At 39.9% G+C, this 21,849-nt stretch overlaps 1 protein-coding gene across 1 annotated transcript in view; it reads left to right on the top strand.

Moving 5' to 3' along the window:
* The first annotated feature begins 7,215 nt into the window (after positions 1-7,215).
* Positions 7,216-21,849, top strand: part of LOC134630608 (ras-specific guanine nucleotide-releasing factor 1-like) — a 30,054-nt gene continuing 15,420 nt past the window's right edge. Inside the window, exons 1-10 of the mRNA XM_063478036.1 lie at positions 7,216-7,987; positions 13,396-13,502; positions 16,292-16,439; positions 17,197-17,289; positions 19,161-19,414; positions 19,541-19,620; positions 20,044-20,237; positions 20,484-20,593; positions 20,981-21,099; positions 21,533-21,693. Of these exons, the coding sequence (XP_063334106.1) occupies positions 7,712-7,987; positions 13,396-13,502; positions 16,292-16,439; positions 17,197-17,289; positions 19,161-19,414; positions 19,541-19,620; positions 20,044-20,237; positions 20,484-20,593; positions 20,981-21,099; positions 21,533-21,693 (1,542 nt within the window). The 5' untranslated portion in view covers positions 7,216-7,711. The remainder of the gene's footprint in view (positions 7,988-13,395; positions 13,503-16,291; positions 16,440-17,196; positions 17,290-19,160; positions 19,415-19,540; positions 19,621-20,043; positions 20,238-20,483; positions 20,594-20,980; positions 21,100-21,532; positions 21,694-21,849) is intronic.

Below are 21,849 nucleotides of genomic sequence, written 5' to 3'. Positions count from 1 at the left end.
TTTTTTTTTTGCAATGAAGGAAAAAAAAGATGCTCTTGTATGTGTTCATTAACCAATTAACCTCAAACTACAATGCTCAAGAACCGACAAAAAATTTAAACAATAACAATGAGATGAATTCTCTAAAAAATGACATATTTCCTGTTTTTGTAGGTGGTTGTTTGTTTCTGTCTGAGCTCATTCTCTCTGTTAGTCTGAGTGCTGTTCGGCTTGAGGATGGTGCAGCCAGGTGGTGACCCTGCATGCAGTATCTGGCACACAGCAGAGCACGTAGAGATGGAGCCAGATCCCAGAATCAGAGACCTGCCGACACCGACCAATCTGCCACCAAAGAGGCAACAGTGTCACTGATAGAAACACTGTGGAAGGTGAAGGCAAACCTTTGATGTAGTGTCAGAAAAATGGCATATAACGCAAATGTCTTCAATTTACCCTAAAAAGTGTAAAATAATCATTTTCTGTGGCGTTATTTTACTGATTAAGAAAACAAATGGTCAGTAGAACTCACGGCTATGTTTAATAGTTAAAGTCAAAGCATTTCCACATGCACCGTGAAAAGACATGTCAAATGATTGGGACTAAACAAGTGTGTAGTCTTAAGAAAATCACTTATCAGGGAGGCTAATCAGAAAAAGAGGTTTCAGTTTGCTAGGGAGCGTAATGATTGGACTCTGGATCAATGGATCAATTCGGAAAGAGTCATGTGGTCTGATAAGTCTTGTTTTTCACTGTTCCATGATGATGGGTGCATTAGGGTAAGAAGAGAGGTGGATGAAGTGATGCACCCATCATCCCTAGTGCCTACAAGCCTATAAAAACAGTGTTATGATCTGGGCTTTGGTCAAAGTTGAGCAACATTATGTGGCCAAAAAAATTAGGTCAGTTGACTACCTCAAAATACTGACTACCCAGGTTTTTCCATCAATGGATTTCTTTCCTTCCCTGATGACACAGGTATGTTCCAAGATGACAATGTCAGGATTCAGAGGGCTTGAACGGTGAAGTAGTGGTTCAGGGAGCTTGAGCCAAGGTTCAACTCTGACTGGAAATAAACGTTGTGAGATTGCACAAGCTTACTGAAACATCATGGCGAACACAAGCTGCTATCAAAGTTCATATTGAGTAACTATTATTATGTATAATAACAGTATAATAGATTATTCTTATAACTCACCATATTTCAAACCCTGACAATTAAACACACAAAACGGTAGTTCCTAGATTTAACTTTTCTTTTCTAAGCAGAAAACTGACTCATTACATTCTTATGGCAAAACAGCCCTTTTGAAGTTACCACTGTAACCTCACAACAAAAATATCCTCGTTCTGAGCCTGGTCAGAGCCGTATGCTTGTCTTTTCCCCCACCTTTCAAAAATGTGCTAGGGTAATTCTCCCGTCACTGTACACATTAACCATCACAATAAATCTGGAAAAAGTGTTTTCCTACTTGGATCAACGAAAGATCTTAATCAATCTAATTATTGGTGCATCACAATTAAGTATGGCTTTGCATTATCCATCCATTCTTTTCCGCTTATCCAATTTAGGGTCACGAGGGGAGCTGGAGCATATCCCAGCTACTGTAGGGCAAGGCCTGCTGAAAGGTTATTTCAATTTAGAATCACCAGTACACCCCCGTTCTCTGCGGCATGCTGGAGCGGGGAGGCTAGGAGGAGGAGTTGGCTGTCCAACTGGGGTCTGGAATGTGGGGCCTCCCTGCTGCTGCGGAGTCGGGGCGGTCTGCTTCTCCCCACCGCAGGGAAAAGGGTAACACCACCTGGGTCTGGGTGCAGTTTCCCCCTCCAGGGGCAAGGGTACCTAGACCCGGTTCTCAGAGTACGCTTGGGGAGTATGATTGTGTGTACAGCGTCTCTTTATGTCTGTCTCCACGTTGGTTGAGTGTGGAGTAATTGCTTATGAGAGCATGAGGGTGGGAATGGATGTTTGTATCTGTGTGTGCCTGTATGTCTGTGTCTATATGTCAGGTTGGGTATCAGACGCCACCTCTCTGGGGACATCTCAGGCCCTCCAAGGTTTGGAGGCCTATCTCCCCCCACCACTTCCCCTGCCGGTGGCGGACGCCCTCAGACATCGGTGCGTTGGTGGTTCTTTGTGTCCGGGGGTGGGCGTCCGGGTACACACCGGCTCACTCCTTGGCGGCTGCTTATCGGGGCCTGGAGCCTGGGGCTCGCTCGGGCCACTTCGGGGATGGGGTGCCCTCGGCCTCTCGGCCCGGGGCTCGGTCACTCAGGCACAGCTGGCTGCCGGCGGAGCTCACGGGCACGTCACTGCAACCCCCCCTGGCTTCTGCTCCGCGGCTGCTGAGTGACCCCTCATCTGGGACTCTCCTCAGCTCTTTCTGGGATAATGGCACGGCTGCCCCTCTGTTGGTCTTCCTTGGTCTCTTGTGTTCTGGGGGCCTCTGGATGTCTGGAGTTCCGATCTCCTCCATACCTGCTTCATGCCCTGGAGGACGGGGCAGTGGCCCCCCACACCCTCTAGCAGATCATTACATGAAGGAACCTTTTAAAAAAACAAGCGCGTCCATGCTCACAGGTGTACACACAGGTGATCACACACACAAACTACACCCTTTTTGGCTCCTACCTCAAAGCACACTGTGCGCTGTCGATCTCACGTGCTGCACAATAATGTTTAATATTTAGTATTTACTGTCATATTCCCATATATCATTGTGATGTTGTTTATTACTCTCGTTTTCTTCTGCTTGTTTTCTTTTTTCTTTCTCAACAGGTGATCCAGGTGATCGACATATGTATTTTTTGTCTGCTTATTCTGTTGGTTTTTGTTTTTTGCCCTTTTTCCCCGTCCCTCTTCTCAGTTTTTTTTCTTTCCCTCTTTCTTTCTCCCCTCTCTTTCCACCAGTCAAGTCTGTCCCGTATTCAGCAAATGAAAATAAAATAAACAATAAAAGGTGAATCAAATGGACCATTACGGCAAGGCTGGGATGGTCCATTTGGTAAAGTAAATCCGTTGGGCATCTTTCTTCGCCTTTAGACAATAATTCTGATGGCAAAAGAACCAAACGGGACAAGTTAAAAAAAAAAATAAAAAAATAAATATATATATATATATATATATATATTTTTTTATTATATCTTTTCATGGGACAACATTAAAGATATGACACTTTGATACAATGTAAAGTAGTCAGTGTACAGATTGTATAACAGTGTAAATTTGCTGTCACCTGAAAATAACTCAACTTACAGCCATTAATGTCTAAACTGCTGGAAACAAAAGTGAGTACACCCCCAAGTGAAAATGTCCAAACTGTGCCCAAAATGTCAATATTTTGTGTGGTCACCGTTTTTTTTTTTTCCAACACTGCCTTAACTCTGTTGGGCAAGGAGTTCACTAGAGCTTCACAGGGTGCCACTGCAATCCTTTTCCACATCTCCATGATGATATCATGGAGCTGGTGGATGTTGGAGACCTTGCGCTCCTCCACCTTCCATTTGAGGATGCCCCGCAGATGCTCAATAGGGTTTAAGTCTGCAGACATGCTTGGCCAGTCAAGTACCTTTACCCTCAGTTTATTTAGCAAGGCACTGGTCTTTTTGAAGGTGTGTTTGGGGTTGTTGTAATGTTGGTATACTGTCTTGTGGCCCAGTTTCTGAAGGGAGGGGATCATGCTCTGCTTGAGTATGTCACAGTACATGTTGGCATTCAGGTTCCCTCAATTAACTGTAGCTCCCCTGTGCCAGCAGCACTCATACAGCCACAAACAATGACATCCCACCACCATGCTTGACTGTAGGCAAGACACACTTGTGTTGGTACTCCTCACCTGGTTGCCGCCACGCACCCTAACACCATCTGAACCAAACAAGTTTATCTTGGTCTCATCAGACCACAGGTAATCCATGTCCTTAGTCTGCTTGTCTTCGGAAAACTGTTTGCGGGCTTTCTTGTGCATTATCTTTAGAATAGGCTTCCTTCTGGGATGACATCCATTTAATCCAGTGTGTGGCGTATGGTCTGAGCACTGACAGGCTGACCCTCCACACTTTCAACCTTTGCAGCAATGCTGGCAGCACTCATACATCTACTTTCAAAAGACAACCTCTGGATATGACATTGAGCATGTGTACTCAACTTTTTTGGTTGACCATAGTGAGGTTTGTTTCTAATCTGTCCTGTTAGTCTGCTCTATGGTCTTGACCACGGTGCTGCAGCTCAGTTTCAGGGTGTTGGCATTATACTTATAGCCTAGGCCATCCTTATGTAGAGCAATACTTCTTTTTTTCAGATCCTCAGAAAATTCTTTTCCATGATGTGCCATGGGAAACTTCCAGTGACCAGTATGAGAGAGGGTGAGAGCAATAACACCAAATTCAAACCACCTGTTCCGTATTTGCACCTGAGACCTTGTAACACTAACAAGTCACATGACATCAGGAAGGGAAAATGGCTAATTGGGCACAATTTGGACATTTTCACTTAGGGGTGTACTCCCTTTTGTTGCCAGCTGTTTAGGCAATAATGGCTGTGTGTTGAGTTATTTAGAGGTGACAGCAAATTTACACTGTTGTAGAAGCTTTAGACTGACTACTTTACATTGTATCAAAGTGTCATATCTTCAATGTTGTCCCATGAAAAGATATAAAAAATATTTACAAAAATATGAGGGGTGTACTCACTTTTGTGAGATACTCATACTGTATATAAAATGTATTGGCTACATAAAAAGGCTAAACCAGTTATGCAAAATTGAGAAAATCCTGTACAACCTTTGAGAAAAACAAACAGTGGAGATTCAGTCAGTAACAGAATAAAGGATGTCGTGCAAGTGGCACATTTATCTCATAGCAAAACCAGCAAAAACAATAGGATGCTGGTGGAGACAAAAAAAAAAAGAGCTTAAACAAGGGAAGTTACAGAAGTTAGGTGAACAGAATCACAACAACTAAATGAATGCTAATATTGGTCTGTCAAATGTTTGATTCTATCGCCCCCTCCCCCTTAAAAAATCCCTCAAAGGGCTTATTTATATATCAGAGTTATACAATTCTTAGTTTTTCTGCACCAGTGACCAAAAAAGACATAATCATGCAGCTCCTGTTTCATTATCTGCACTTTTCATTAACCTCATTTTTATCCCATCTCTGATAATGAACACTTTTGACTTGTCTTTTTCACCATCAACCCAGAAACCCAGAAACCCAGAAACGATGTCTCAAAAAATCCTGTTGCACAATATGTCTCCACCTGTGGATGTCTCCTTTTTGAAAAATGCTTTTCGACTGGATAGAGTTATGGTGGTCTGAATCCCATTTAAGACTTTAACTCATCACCTCAGTCTTTCTAGTGTTTTACATCCCTTTCCATTTTAACCCATCTATTATCGGAAGTGATAAAAATAATCTTTACTATCAGTCCCAGTCGCAGAGGAGAATCACCACCTCATTACCACTCCTGTCTGAGAGGCTGATTATGGGACGGAAGAAGCTCGACAACAGAGCTGAGCCTGGGGCGTCCTAGCAGGCTTAGTCTGCTAATGGCTGCATGGGGTTGAATTGCAGCTCATTTCATTCCTTACTACTGGATCTCTCTCTTTCCACATTGCTGCCAATCTTCACTGCACCTGTTACCAAAAAGATAAAGAAATGAAATGCTTGAGAAAAGTGGAGTGTCCACTTTCCTGTTCAATAAAAAGAGCAGCAGAATCTCACTCAATTATCCCCTGTTACCTCCCTGGATCCTTTTAATGATCCCACATAGACACTGCACTGTGATCCCACTGTCAGACACCCTGTGATGAAATAAACCATTGTGTGTGTCCTCGCCCCAATATGCTAATCCAGGATTAATTATGGGCCAACCCTAATGAGTATCTCTCTCGCCCTCTTAGATATGTAAATGCACCAGCAGTGGACAGTGTTGAGAGGCTTTTGTTAACTCAGTGTTTTATAAAAGGGGGCAGAACAGGATGAAGCAAGCCAAGGACAAAGGTTTCATATTATTTCAAAAGATGGAAAAAACCCCAAAACAAAACAATTTATGTGAATTTGCAGTAATACGGAAAGAGCAGTGCAAGCCTTCAGCAAATCTGGCTTCAATTTTACCTGTGGGAATAAATTCAGGAAGAGCAGAGGCTGTACTGAAATTGTTAAGACACTGGCGCATATGATATGGTTATTGTGAGGCTCTTCACCATCAGCAGCTGCCCAGCTTGCTGACATCGTGGATTCTGAACTTTTTAAACACTTAAGCAGGAAATGTGAATGTGGGCAAAGCCAGAGAAACTGTGCTCTCACAACACTTTCATTTTTTTCTCTTTTCAACTTGGAAGATGGGGAACAGACAGACAGATTCATGTAGCAGTTATATTTTTCTGTTTTTGTAATAAAAAACAATATATAAATTGCTTTCTTTGCCATGCAGTTAGGTAAGTAGCTGAGAAGGTTAGAGCAAAATCAGTATCCCTCTTTTCACAGCTTATAACTATTACTTGGAATAAAAGTGCAGTGTATTTTCTTTTAGGGGAAACAGATATGTTCATAAAGTGCAAATCCCTTACACCTGGACTTAAACGCAACACCTGATTGAATATTCCCTGGCATGAGCACTATGCTTATAAGCCCTCCACATCCAGTGGTAGAGGAGCATGAAATTCTTGTTGCATGTTCTCCCTGTGCCTGCATGGGTTTCTGCTATCCAAAGACATGCTTCTTAAGTTAAACAATGACTCTGCAGCTGTCCATATGTGTGATTTCTGTCTCATTACATTATCCCTGTGATTGACAGGTGACCTGTCCAGAGTGTGGCCCACCCTTTAACCTATGACAGGTGGATGTCATGGATGTTTAAGCATTCTTACAACTTTTTCCAGACCACTTGCATTGCTCATGTTGTTTAAAACGGCTTTGTTTTCTCGCCTGTGGTTCTGTGCATTCTGAGTTATTAACAGTGCAAGCCAGTATTCTTTGGAATAATAATAAATATTGCAATATTGCAGTATTACGTTATTGCATTACACTGATTCTACTACGAAAATGCTTTGAATTGACTAAGCAACTGGATATTCAGCGGGGGATCAAGCGTTCCTTCCGGACTTTCTCGTGCTTGTGAGTTTCAGTGCACACACAGAAAGACGCTCTCACTGCATTGGTCGCGTGTGATATTAGGTGTGTACGTAAACGCGCGTGTGTGCGTGCGTGTTTTCATTCCTGAAAAGCCTCCCGATAAGCTTTGGGATTCTCGACGTGAATCCCGTCTTTCTCCGTCTGTGTTTATCCTCGGAGTTTCTGTCCAAGGCGCTGAAATTTGCAGCTCCGGGGACCGGTCAGGTGACTGCGCTTTCTCCCTGTGAGAGCAGGGTGCTGAGTGTGTGTGTGTGTGTGTGCGCGCACGCGCTCGGTATACTGCACGCGGACACTTCAGTTCTCATCATGAGCGATTGCGCTCATGAGGAAGGCTTTTCTGAGAAGGCGTCGGGGCTACGGTAGTAGCCTAGGCTTGCAGCGTGGATAGGTTTTTGCAGCCGAGTGTGTGACCGACTCTTCACGCTCATCGTCTCTTTCTCTTTTCCTTTCGCTGTTGCAAAAATCAGTGCAGCAAGTGTGGATGGCCACACTGGAGTGGGCTGCTGCCCACCAAGTCTGACTGTGTTTCGGAGGTGCTGAGAAGAAGAACATGTAAGAATCCGCAGGCATCCCCGCAGATCCTTTCGGATTCTCAGCCAAAATGCAGAAAGGGATCAGACTCAATGATGGCCACATCACCTATCTGGCTCTTTTGGCGAAGAAAGACGGGACGAGGCGAGGTTGCTTGAGTAAAAAAAGCTCAGACAACACAAAATGGCATTCAAAGTGGTTCGCTTTGTTGCAGAATATGCTTTTTTATTTCGAAAACGACTCGAGCTCACGCCCCTCCGGACTGTACCTGTTGGAGGGATGTGTTTGTGACCGGGCACCGTCACCGAAACCGTCTCTCTCAGCGAAGGAATGCTTAGAGAAGCAGGTAAGATATTGATCGCACGGGGAGCTCCCTTAAGTCTGACTGACACTGTCAAGGCAGTCAGTCTCACTGAACGGATACACTGAGCGGTCCCCTCCTACTGTTTTCCCCCCTTAAAATCCCCTTGATCAGCTGGGCTCTGCGTTACAGCCACATTTATAACAGGAGGTATCGTGTAGACACTTTTCACCAGAAGATATCGCCTATTCATCACGCAAACAATTTCCCAGAGATGCTTTTGCATTACAGTTGACTTGACGTTTTAGAGTTACGTAATGGCGTCATCCTAACCGATTGATTTTCTCGATTATGAACCAAAATAGCCCCACAGCCTTCCTCCGAGGTTAAATGCACGAAAAATACAACGCTAACAGCAAACAAAGTTAGCAGAATTCACGCAAATCTCTGCAAACTTTGCACATTATCTTAGCCTCCTCTTTTCTGTTCATCTGTTGCATCACATTGGGATGCAAGACGCTGTATTTTTAGACACCCCAAATGTTCCAGGAATGCAGCACATATAAGGAGTAAACTTAAACTGCATCCAAACTTTGTAGGTTGCCATCTTGCGGAGGAGAGCTGCCCCTTCCTTGTCGTTTTGACGTATTGATTTAATTCCTTGTCTTGATATTAATAGCATCCTACCTTGGCAACTGTGTCTCCCCGGTTTATAGCGGCTTGGCTCATTTGGTAGCTCTCTCATTATCATGGGTTGTTAACGACAGCCATGAATGAAAACCAAACGATGTCCCAGCCATGCTTTTCTTTCTCAGTGCATCCCCCTATTCTTTTTTAATTCCCCTGGCGTTTAGTGCCATGGATTATTATGTGTGAGGGATAAAAAAAAAAAAAAGCAAAACAAAAAAAAAAAACAGTTTACAGTGGGGTTTTTTTTATGCCTGAAACACATTCAGAAATAATTTTAGTGAGAGCGTAGTTTCCCATGTTGGAAGTGCTTTGGTGTTTTGAGGCAAACTGGTGCTGTATAAAAAAAATAATCACTGTGTATAAACGCATTTGAGCCAGAGAAGTGGTCAAGCTGCTGTGAGCTATGACTGCAGTCACCTTCTGAAATCAGCTCTGCCAGCTGCAGTCTCTTCTGCTTTCCCTGCAGCAGAGGGGATGAAGAACTGAAGGTAAAAGTCAAAATGATGGGCCATTTTATTTGTTCAGTAATCATATTCTTTGTTTATGAATAAAACTGATTCTGGATGTGATTTTGAACCAATTACACTGGAATTAAAAAAAAAAAAATAAAGCAAAAAACGGTATTCTAGAAAGTCTGAACTTTTGGTCTTGTGGATGTGTTCCACTTTTAATATATTGTATATTTGCACAAAAAAACTTTCCAGAAAGTAGTTTTTGATAGTTTTGAAGATAGTTACTGTGAAGGTGGCGATATTGGTGTTCAAGGTTAGGAGATAAAAATCTAAAGTGTTAGACGGAAAAAAGTGGAAACCAGTTAACATGTCTGTAAAAAGATTTGTATTTTTCCAAGTTCAATAAAAATCTATAATAATAAACTGAAGAGGAAGAAAAGGCAACTGAGGTAAACCTATACTGAACTTTCATAGAAGAAAATCTTCACGTCCTAAATTTCCAAATCTTAAATTCCATGTGGCTATTTGGTGGCAAATGCTAAGCTTCACTGCATTGTAACCAAAATGATGCTAAATGATGCCTCAGAGGTCTTCTTTCCTGAGATAACCCTCCCCCAACAATCACAAAAAATAAACAAACAAACAGAGGATCTGATCCAAAACGCTGATAAATCAATTATGGAACTGCTTGGTTATATTTGCATGTGTGCCATACAATTTTTCCCATCCACAGTAAAAATCTGTTAAATTATTCACAATCTCTCCAAAAAAAACCCCATTGTCTGATATTGTGTTAGACTGGGATCACAGCCCTCTGCTGTCTGCAATAATTGTATTTTACTGTATAGCCTCTAAGAAGAATAAATAAAGGATGGGAACAGGGTAAATCCATTATCTGTGAAATCCACAGTTTCTGCTCCAAGTACAGCTGTACCCAGTTTGCTGTCCATGGTGCTGAACTCAGCTGTCATATGTTCCTCAAACGTTCTTGCCCTCTGCTGTCTGCTGTCTGCAGGCAGAGGAGCCAGGATTGTAGGGGATACTACGAAGATTATACATATATGTATACATCTCTCTCTCTCTCTCTCTCTCTCTCTCTCTCTCTCTCTCTATATATATATATATATATATATATATATATATATATATATATATATATAGAGAGAGAGAGAGAGAGAGAGAGAGAGAGAGAGAGAGAGAGATAGATATATTATGCAGTTTTATTGTGAGGATTGCACAGGTGTGGGAAGAGGGGGTCAGCAAGAAAATTCAATATTGGTCATTTGTTGTTTAAAAGATAGAGACAACTAACCTACTTTTGAGGACTTGTTGTTTGCTTTCGTTTCGTGAACTATTCAACTTTGTTTACTGCTCGCTGTCTGTTCCCTTAAAACCGTATCAGGAGAAGAGAAATGCTGTATTCTAGGGGTGCAATATGTACTGAGTGACATCTCCGATGACAGCTGTTCATGCAGACTGCTCCAGTGAATTTATTTCAACAATGAATTGAATGAATTTGAAAGCCTTCACTTAGCATAACACAGTCTTCTGTTCCACACATGTCCCTTTGCATAATATGTGTCAGGAATATGTTCTTTCAGTTTATTTCTAAATGGCTTCTTTTCTTAGTTTAGCAAAACTATATACATATAAATTTTGAAAATGTATTCACACAAATACGTGGTCTTCTCTCAGTGTGAACAGCACACTTTGTAGTTTCCAATCAGTCATGTCTTTATGTGTCCACATGTGTAAATCTTGCGGGGCTCATTCTGTGTGCATGCCACTGAGTCTATATTTGCCTCTCGGTGTACTCCTGTATACACCTCTATCGATCCATAAACTGAGAGACTGCACAGAAAAGGTGAAATGCGGACAGGGAGACTGATCGATTCTCAAGGTGTCTGTTGGCACACAGATTTCTTTTTCACCATCCTCACTCGGGAAAAACATAAAATGACACCTAAGTCAACGAGCAGACTGCAGAGGTGGTCACAGACAATGGTGCTGTACAATCCTGACGTGGAAACTGGTTCATGTAAGGATTACAGCAGATCCCAGATTTTAGTGGTGTGTATGCATGTACTGTATGTCACCGAGTGTGTGTCAGAGCTGCAGGAGAAATGGCCAGGAGAGCACTGGATCTTATCTGTGTGTGACAGGGAGAGGGACAATACAGCGAATAGATGCCAAGCCAACTGCCACCTTGCTGGGCTACAGCGCTTTTTATAGCCCTCACTCCTCAAAAAGGCAGAAGATCTTTCTCTGCCTCCCTCTCCGTCTGTCTCTCTGTTCTCATTGTGTTCTTTGGAGTGTTCTACTTTTTAAATGTTCTTATTCCCCATTTAGAAGGAGAGTTACGTTTAAGCCCACAGTTACTATGGCAACCCCTATTTGCATCTGAAAAAGTACATTTGAAGGGGCCAACAAAATGTGCAACAACATGCTTTGGCATTGTACTCCATTTAGCAAGTACAGCAAATATGGGCTTATAAAAAATGGGAGGTGAGTTTTCTGAGGTAGTGGCGAGTGCAAATGCTGGATGGGCTATATGTTTTCCTGTGTTGTTAAGAGTAAAGAGCAATGGTGTACCATCAGTCTCTGTGTATACTCACTTCATTGACTTTATGATGTAATCGTAAAATATAGGTCACACATTAAATCATCTATATATAAACAGCATGGCTTTGGCCAGTTTACAGTAATTGTGATAATCCACCTGGCAATATTCAGTGGACAATATCAGTGTGAATCAGCCAATTATATAAACTGAAATAGAATCTGTGGTCTTTGTGACATAAATGTATACTGTAACAACTTATGTTGGGGGGTTAAAACATTATTTAACCCCCCAACGTACCCTGTGTATGGGGGCAATACCATCCTGAAGAACACCACTATCATAAGAATAGAAATATTTTATCATAGGAGGAAGGTGATTATCCTGAGCTAGCCATCTTCTATCCATTCATCCTCACTTTTGACTGTCTAGCCAACTTAGGGTTGAGTTGGAGCCTACCGCAGCCTCATAAGGTGAAAGGTGGAATATAACCTGCACAGGCTGCCAGTCTATCAAAGGGACACCCAGAACTATTTCATATTGATTTTGAATAACCTTTCCATCTAAGGGGACCAAACCATGCCACCAAAAATGCTGCTTGCAATGCATAACTGAACCACACACCAGATCTCTTTGTTTTTGGGGTCAACAGTTTGGGTTTTTCCTTTAATTCATCACCCATCTAGACTGTGTTTTTGATACTGGCTATTCTTTCCCCTTAGTGATTTATTTATTTAAATGAGTAGCTGAATAAAAACATAAAAAAGAAGTCATTCTGTATTTTTGTGATTAAAACACGCCTTTAACATTAATCTTACATAAATATAACATTGTCTTATTTTCTGTATTCCAGATGGAATTTAGTTGCTTTGTTCACACATTATTTTAACAAGGACTTACTTACTGGTTGTGCTGTCTCACTTACCAACAGATACTGTATCTTTGGCAAAAAAACAACAACCCTGTAATGACTTGGATTTAAATATAGCCACCTAAAAGGTTTAACACAACAGCTCACAGGATGTGAGAGATGGGAAGTACATTACTGACAAAGGCCCGTTCTGCTGCTCATCAGAAAATAAGGAACATTACTCTCATTCACAAATGAATTGCTCTTGGTATTTGGGAAGGATAAATGAAAAAAATCCAATATATTGGATTTGTGGGGGTCTATTTACAATGCATCAGCGTTATATAATTTGATGTGTTTCTACTACAAATAGGTTAGCTGTACTAGTAGTGCGGTGACCACCACTCTGGTGATTTGAGGATTTTATCCAGTAAGCCTATTAGAAAACAATTGAACTGCATTCACCATAATTACCATAACTCAACCTTTATGATAATTGGTGAGAGTGTAAAAAAGGGGTGAGGACCCAGGGGTGGTTGTGTCACTAAAATGCAGCCAAACCACTCGAACAAAACAAAACAAAACATGGCGTCAGTCAAGAGGCTTCCGCCAATTCAGAGGTGAGTTGCCAGGTTACAGACAGAAGGCACAAAGGCTTTATAATGAATCTCTCAAGACTTTTCCCTCAGGATCTCTCTCTCTTCCACTCATTCACACATACAGCGCATGTATGCGTGTATAAATACACCTTTAAGTAAAATACAGATCAGTGGAAGTGGCTGCTGATCAGTGGAAGTGATTAAAGGGTAGCAACATACATTTTATAGCACAATAACAGATATCCTGGTTATTATATGCTGAACAAATATCTGACTCACTCACTATGCTTTTGTTTTCCCAGTATTATTTCACCGTCACGTTCAATCATGACAACCAGAAGGCTTTGGAGCTGCGCACAGAGGACGTCAAGGACTGTGATGAGTGGGTGGCTGCCATCACGCAGGCCAGGTAGCTCTCACACATGACCTTTTACCTACAGCTGTTTAGACAAGGATGTTCCGAGGGGTGGAGATCTTGATGAGAACTGTGCTTGTAACATCTACAGTCAATAAAGATGTGAAAATTTATGTTGGAACTTATATAGAAAGTGTATAAAAAAGCATACAAAGCTGTATACTTTAAATGGCAAACAGTGGGTCACTTCTATATCTGCAAAATGAATTCAAATTGTAGAGACGTCCAGGAAAACATCCCTTTGTTCTTAATCAATTGAAAATGTTTGTACCATAACCACAGTTTAGCAAACTAAGATCCCTTTTAGAGTCAGGGTGGATAAAACATTATATGCTTTAGTGTGAGCTTACCTGACTAAGATGATAAAAAAACAGCCAGCTCAAGGCTTCACAAAATGAACTCCTTAATGAATGTGCAACATCATTTTGGCTCAGTCAGTCTTTTATACCATCTATAAAGTCAGGTCCACTATAGATTACCATGTAATTCTTGAATTTACAACTTGACAAGTGGAAACTGATAGTGTTTCTACTTGCAAACATAAAAATGGTCAAGTATGTTAACTACTGATATTTGTAAAGTGTACCAGCAGATTGGTTAGGATCCTAACAAGAGTCATTAGTCACGATATTTCCCTGTGTGTACCTGTAAGCCAAATGCTTACTTGATGTGTGTTACAGAGTCCAAAGTATGTTGTTGTTGTTTTTTCTTATACTATTATTATTATTATTATTATTATTATTATTATTATTATTATTATTATTATTATTATTGGCATGCTCAGAGGGTACATAGTAGAGACATAAGAAAGACACATGGCACTAGGAGAGCCTCTGGTTGAAATAACTAGATTAAGTAAAAGCTGAATGCTTTTTTTTTTTTCATTACGGTGTGGTTTCTTGGCCAGGTCTACATTGAAAAGAATATTTTTTAATCTCAACAGACTTTTTAGTTAAATAAGGGTTAAATAATTAAAGTAAATAAAATAGAAAGAATCCTGATTTGAAATCCATGGGAAAACTGACAGTGGTACAAAAATAAGTCCCGGTGTTAAAATTAAAGCAAAAACTTATTTTGGGCCAAAGTTGGGCAATTTTTAATAACTTTTAAATAAGATTTGACAAAGTTGAAATTACAGCTACTTTACATAATGTTGAAAATAACTGTCCCATCTGCAGCTAATCATCAGCTTTAGTAAGGGCTGGCTAGCTATCAGGTGTAATTCACTGTGATGAATAAATAAATGACAATTTCAGTTAGTGAAAATCATGTTGACTCGAACATAGGCCTGCTTACTACTAATACTGAACATGAAAAACTGTCTCCACTTATCACTAGCTATTAGTAACAAGTGGAGGCTGTTGGTCTGTAAAGGTTTTGCATCAAAGATAGGCTTTTAACATGGAAATCTACAGAAACCGATTTGCGTTTGGAGTCAGTCTCAATTAGATTTTGTTTTGTGTTTTTTGCAGGAATTATGGTGTTACCTACATTTTTAACATAGGTTGCTGCTTGTTTTTTATTCTATTAAGTGGGCATAGAATAGATTTTTCTCTGTATATCTGATGGAAAATGCAAGTGCTATGACTCAGTGTGCAGCAAACTGTCATTTGGACCCTTTTGGGTTTGTATTGTTGTATGGTTGCTTGTTAATTTATAATGTTAAAACAACACAGCGGTCATACTATAATGAGAGTAACACATGTATGCATGTATGTTACTTATCTCCTTCTAGATGAGTGGACCAATCTTGTTTAAACTTTGAATAAACATTTCCTAGGGAAATGCGAGTGCCACTTTACCAGTTTTACTGATAATTTACGACACCAATTTAAAGTATTAACTAAATCAGTATAAACAAAGTGGTTATTAATATTGATTCTTGATTTATGGAGTCCTCACATGTCTAATGAGTGAAATGGCCACTTATGATGAGGGCACAAAGAAGGTTAATGAAAGCAAAACAATACCATCACTCTAAATGTCAACAGTTTGCAATTCAGTGACAAAAGGTCGACTGATTAGAGTCATTGAAGATTAAATTGATTAGTGCACCATCAAGGCAGCAGCACTTACTGTAATACTGTAATAGCTAGCAAGTAAATAAGACTTGTATTTAGGTATCTCAATTAAATTTTTCAGCAGTTCCTGGCATGTAAATGCCATGTGGCTTGAATATTTCTGAATTACTCTTTATTTATGGTTAACAATCTGCATTGTTAAAGTTAGTTAAATTTGTGTTTTTCGAATTGTGGCGCAGGCCCCTGAAAGTTTTGTCAAGGGAAAAGAGGGGAAAACATGGAATTTATTTATTTATTTATTTTTTGGAGAAAATATAAAAGAGTTTACCAACCTTTATTGCATTAAAACGAGACAAAAACTGTGGTATATGGGACGTTTTGGGGGTTTGCAAGTGGGGCATGTCAGAAAACATCTAAACCGAGTAAAATTTAACTAAAACACCTGTCAAACATTTTTTTGACAGGACATTTTCAAGGCCAGATTTAGGCAAGCTGAACATAATTGCCTGTATTGATTTTAGGCCTTAAATAACATGCATGTGAACAGTTTAATTATTGCTCACACAAAAGCATCCAACATATGGAGTGCTATCCCATCAAGTATTTAAAGACCTGGTTGTGTAAGTAAATCCTGCACTTTCTGAGGATTTGAGGTCCGTGTTCCAAACATATGCTGATCAGAGGTCTGTCTTTGCTTTGATAAAGCTATAGAGAGCCCCTGAAACATGCGTTAATGAGGTCTTTGCGTGTGTGTCTGTATAGTTACAGGAACCTGGCTACAGAGCATGAGACCCTCATGCAGAAGTATCTTCATCTACTCCAAATAGTGGAGACGGAGAAAACGGTTGCCAAGCAACTTCGACAACAGATAGAGGATGGGGAAATCGAGATAGAGCGACTGAAATCAGAGGTAACTTGCCTTGTAATTTCATGCTAGTAACACAGTACCTGTATATGTGTGATGTGTGTTTACTGGATAGCATACGGAGAGAAGCGATCAAAAACAGGCAGGCTGAGAGGATAAAGTGAGAATGTGGTCACAGGACAAAGGTCATGACCCAGATTCCAAACCACAATGTTCTGAGTTCATGATGAGCTTTGTAGCTTGCAGTGCCCCTGGGATGTCCTTGTTAGAGACTCTGTAATGCTGTTGAGTGTTTTGTATCCTAATTATTCAGTCTAAACTAAATCAAATGCACCTCTCTTTAATGTGCTAATGGCTAGCTTCAGCTGAAGCAAATGTTTTCAATATGCATGAATCGGCTTTTGTTGCACATGATACTGGAGTGGCTGAAAAACATGATCTACTATCTCACTTTTCACAGCTAAACAGTGTTCTAGTAATGGTGTTTGTGTTATTTTGTTTAATTTCAGTCTTTTATCAGAAGTTTTGTATTCACATGCTGTGTATAATGGAAGCAAATGCAACAGATTTGAATGAAATACAAAACTGGTATTTTGATGTGTCTGGTGCAGTTTCTGTGCTTATAATTTCTTTGAGCCAGCTAATGGATAGCAGGACAAAAAGTAATTCAAGAACATGAACTGAGATATTAACAACCATAGTGAAACATATTTCGGAATAAGAGATGATCATGAGTAGAGTTTATCTGGACAAATATTATATTCCTCTTACTGAGTCCTGTACTGGTTATGATGAATTTCAGATTGCTGGACTTCTGAAGGACAACGAGAAGATCCAGTCAAATCCAGAGGTGCCCCCCAGTGAGGATGATACAGAGATCAAGAAGATCAAAAAGGTGATCTGTTTGAGTATTGCACAGTTTTAAAGGGGAAAGCCTGACTTACCTTTTTTAATCAAGAAAACCTAAATTAATGCAAAGATGCTAAAGGTAAAGCACTGATGATCTGTTCCAGTAGGGATGTTGTTCATTTCTGAAACTGATTTTTGACATCTTTGGGTACCTGCAGGTTTTTTTTTTTTTATCTTAATAAATTCAGGGAAGCTCACACTTGATCACGCTAGATCATCAGCTTCTTTTGTCCTCAGTTCTACTGAGCAGCTGCCTGATCTGAATTAAGGCTGGAGAGCTTGGAAAGCTTTGACATGTTAGTTACTGTACAGCTGGAAAAGATGATGACTAATAGTCAGTTGAACATAGTTTGCATAGAAAATGTTGACTTGTCTGGTAATATTTGCCAACTATTTCCGAAGTGGTAGAGAAACCGTGAAACTTGTGATGCAAACTCAAGATAGACATTGTTCACCTTCAAAGTAATAGTTCCATCATGTAATATATGTTGGTTGCATTGTAAGGCATAACTTTCACTTTGAAAGTAAATGTTCTGCATTTCTGGTTTACAGTACACTTTTCAGACTTTCAGCGCCACTTGGTGAACAGATGGGACGTGTTTGTGGGCAAGTTGGCATCTTCCATGTAAACTATGTGTAACTGCACAAATCTGCTAGAAACCAAATCAATCATAAAGATTTATTTGGTGCGCCACTCTGTTTGCGACTGATTTCACCTCCAGCCTCATGCAAACATTTACCACCCAGTTGGGGAATAAACATTCTACCTCACTTACCAGTCTATAGATGTGAACCAGTACAATAATTCAGTGTGGGCCCCTCCCTCCAGCATTCAGCACCGTGAATAATCTGATCTCAAGCCAGCAGAAGTGGACACAGTATGCTGGTCTGCTAGCTAGTGATGCTAGTTGAAGTGACCATATTGTACATGTACAATGACAACAAAGATCTATTCTATTCTATTCTATTCTATTCTATTCTATTCTATTCTATTCTCAAATATTTCTCTCACACAGCTAAGGCTAGCCTAGCAATGTTTAGTAAATTAAGATTATATTTAACCGTTATTATCTGCTGATATTTCTATTTTTTCTTCTTTTTTCACTCCTCTTACACTTTGAGTGTCTTTCGTTGTTTTCACTAGGTATGTTTAAAAAAACACAACATGCATACCACTTTCGACAGAAGTCAGTCGAGTCAGGTGGGGTACTCTGAGGGGGGTCAGGTCTCTCCTACTGTCAGTGCAGACTTTGCACATTGCCACTGGTGTAGTTCCCTGCCTTTCCTGGTGGAAAGCAATGCCTTTGACTGAGGCATTATTTAATTTGAACTTACCTAATAAATGGACATTTCTAAACTTGCCTTGACTCATGTTTGCTCAGTTTGGGGCAGCACTTACAAGATATAAACTATATATAGATAATAAGATATATATAGATATATATGTAAATTATAAGAACATTATTTTGTGTCTTAATGGAAGACTAAGTATCAAGTATTTTAGCATTTTGTAAGTTCGGTACAGTTTTTGGCACCTTTTGGTCTCTACTAAAATCACAAAAAACGTGATTAAATCATCTTCAACAGCAAATTATTAGATCCACTTTTCTGTCTATTTTTTGTGCTGATAGTGTCGTCAGTGTAACAGCTATGAGCAGAAACACGACATCACACACAGTCATTTGATTCACTGCGTAACTCAAGGTGCTTTATATTATAGGATAAAGACTATAATAATACAGAGAAAGCCCTATAAAAAATCCATGGAAGTCATGGAAATCCAATAAAACTCAAATCTCCAAAATTATAAAAAATTATGTTTTTTTTTTTAATGTTTGCTAAATGTTTTTGTCACAGGTCCAAAGTTTCCTGCGAGGATGGATTTGCCGCAGGAAGTGGAAAACTATCATCCAAGACTACATTCGCTCGCCCCACGCTGAAAGCATGAGAAAGAGGAACCAGGTGGTGTTCAGCATGCTAGAAGCCGAAGCCGAATACGTCCAGCAACTCCACATCCTGGTCAACAACTTCCTGCGGCCACTCCGAATGGCCGCCAGTTCCAAGAAACCGCCCATCACCCATGATGATGTCAGCAGCATCTTCCTTAACAGGTGGCTGGTGGTCATACTGTTTGTGAGAGTGGTGTGACTCGGCATGGCGGGAGCTGCCAACATTTATGGACAGCAGAAGGAGAAACAATAGCTCATGACTGCCATTTTGCTTATTTGTTTCATTAGTGAGACCATCATGTTCCTCCATCAGATCTTCTACCAGGGCCTGAAGGCCAGGATAGCCAGCTGGCCAACACTGGTGCTAGGTAAGAGGCACAGAATAATATATTAATTTTTCTAAACTGCAACTAAGAAAAATAATTTCATTTGGTTAAATATATACATTTTTTCACATACAACAGAGATTTCTTACAACACAACACAATGAAAGTGTTTTCATCATCGAGAAGCACTGTCATTTTTACACACATAGTTGAAATCATACCATAAAGGTATGAATTCAACTAAAAATAATGAATCTACGTAGGTACAACTCCCTTCCTTCCTTGCAAAAAATAATAATGGTTTATTGTCTGTCAGGTAGGCGACTCAGGGTGAGAGTATAAAAAACATTTTTTGAACATATACAAATACCGAGCACATGACTTCTCCTTCAATGGTACTTTGTGTCTGCACTGATTCTTCAGATTTTTATGGTTTATGGAATTTTTTGTCTCTTTTTTTTCTAGCTGACCTGTTTGACATTTTACTGCCAATGCTAAACATCTACCAAGAGTTTGTGAGGAACCACCAGTACAGCTTGCAGATTTTGGCTCACTGCAAACAGAACCGTGACTTCGACAAGCTGCTGAAGCAGTACGAGGCCAAGCCTGACTGTGAGGAGAGGACGCTGGAGACCTTCCTCACTTACCCCATGTTTCAGGTAAAATTACAATGTGGATGACTTCACTATTACACATTACTACACATATTATGATTCAGTGATGTATATATATTTGCTATATGCTAAAGTTAAAATTCACATAAAATACACGAGGCATTAGTGCTGCAACACACTGTGGTGAAATAGTTTAAAATGCAGTAATGTTTTAAATTTGGACTGAAAAGATACATGTAACACAAAATAAAACATTTTCAGTCAAACTCATTTAAAGCGCATCTCTTTCAGATTCCTCGTTACATCCTGACTCTTCATGAATTGCTTGCTCACACTCCCCATGAGCATGTGGAGAGAAACAGTCTGGACTATGCCAAATCAAAACTGGAGGAGCTTTCCAGGTAGAACCTTCTATGTAGCTCGACAACACAAACATACTCAGTGGGATCTTTGTCTGATGTAAATCAGAAACTAGTAACCCTGAATTAGTACCTGTATTTTAATATATCTTGTACTTGGCATAAGGATACAGAAAACAGAGCTATAATAGCCAGTGACTCATCCAATCGACGCAAAGTACCAAAAATATAACACAGTCAGACACAGACACAGTGTCTATCATTTCTAACAGTTTTAATTGATTTTGTGGTCACTCTTCTCATTTCACGTAATAGAACAGTGGAGCAAATTCACTATAAGAGTTGATGAACTCTATAGAAACAATAAGAAAAAACATATGGCTTTAATTGAGAAGTACCTGAAATCATTAATATTTGTTGTCCTTTCAGAATCATGCATGATGAGGTAAGCGAGACGGAGAACATCAGGAAGAATCTAGCCATTGAACGAATGATTGTGGAAGGTTGTGAAGTGCTTCTTGATACCAGCCAGACCTTTGTTAGACAAGGTAAAGAAAACGTTTTCTTGTGTTGTTCTTATATGACAAGGTTTGCAGTTATGGTCAACAAGTAAAAGCAAACTTGAAACTGAGTTTTTATCGTGCAAAAAAAAAAAAAAAAAAAACCCTCACTAAATGTAAAAGTTGCTGGTGTATTCAAGCATTGTTGTTTCTTTTATTAGTTTAGGGTGCTAATGAAATCCTTGATGAAATGATGACACAAATAATGCCTATTATACATTTTTTGCACCAAAATGTATGGACATTTTTTTTGGATTTTTAAAAAAATTAAAATTATGTAGTTAAATTATGTAGTTTATTTGTTCTTCTTGTATGGCCAGTTTTCAGATTATGAAGGAAAAGAGAGCAAATTCAATATTTGCTTATATGTTTTTCTTGTACGCGTGTTTGTGTTTTCGTGCATCTGTGCACGACTCCATAGGTTCTCTGATCCAGGTGCCAATGAGCGAGAAAGGGAAGATCACACGAGGCCGGCTTGGCTCTTTGTCTCTGAAGAAGGAAGGAGAGAGACAGTGTTTCCTCTTCTCCAAACATCTTATCATCTGCACCCGAGGCTCCGGAGGAAAACTTCACATCACTAAAGTACGGCAGGATTGACCTAAAGTAGGCCAAGTAGTAGAAAAACAGTAAAAATTCACTCTACATGAGTGTAGGGCGCAGTTATAAAACACTTCACCTATTTTGTTTATAAATGTATAATCAATGTTATACTGTTAAGTATTTTATCCTTAAAGGATG

Source organism: Pelmatolapia mariae, linkage group LG1 (assembly GCF_036321145.2).
Source record: "Pelmatolapia mariae isolate MD_Pm_ZW linkage group LG1, Pm_UMD_F_2, whole genome shotgun sequence".
In the NCBI taxonomy this organism is placed as follows: domain Eukaryota; kingdom Metazoa; phylum Chordata; class Actinopteri; order Cichliformes; family Cichlidae; genus Pelmatolapia; species Pelmatolapia mariae.
This window is presented reverse-complemented; position numbering and strand designations above follow the sequence as displayed.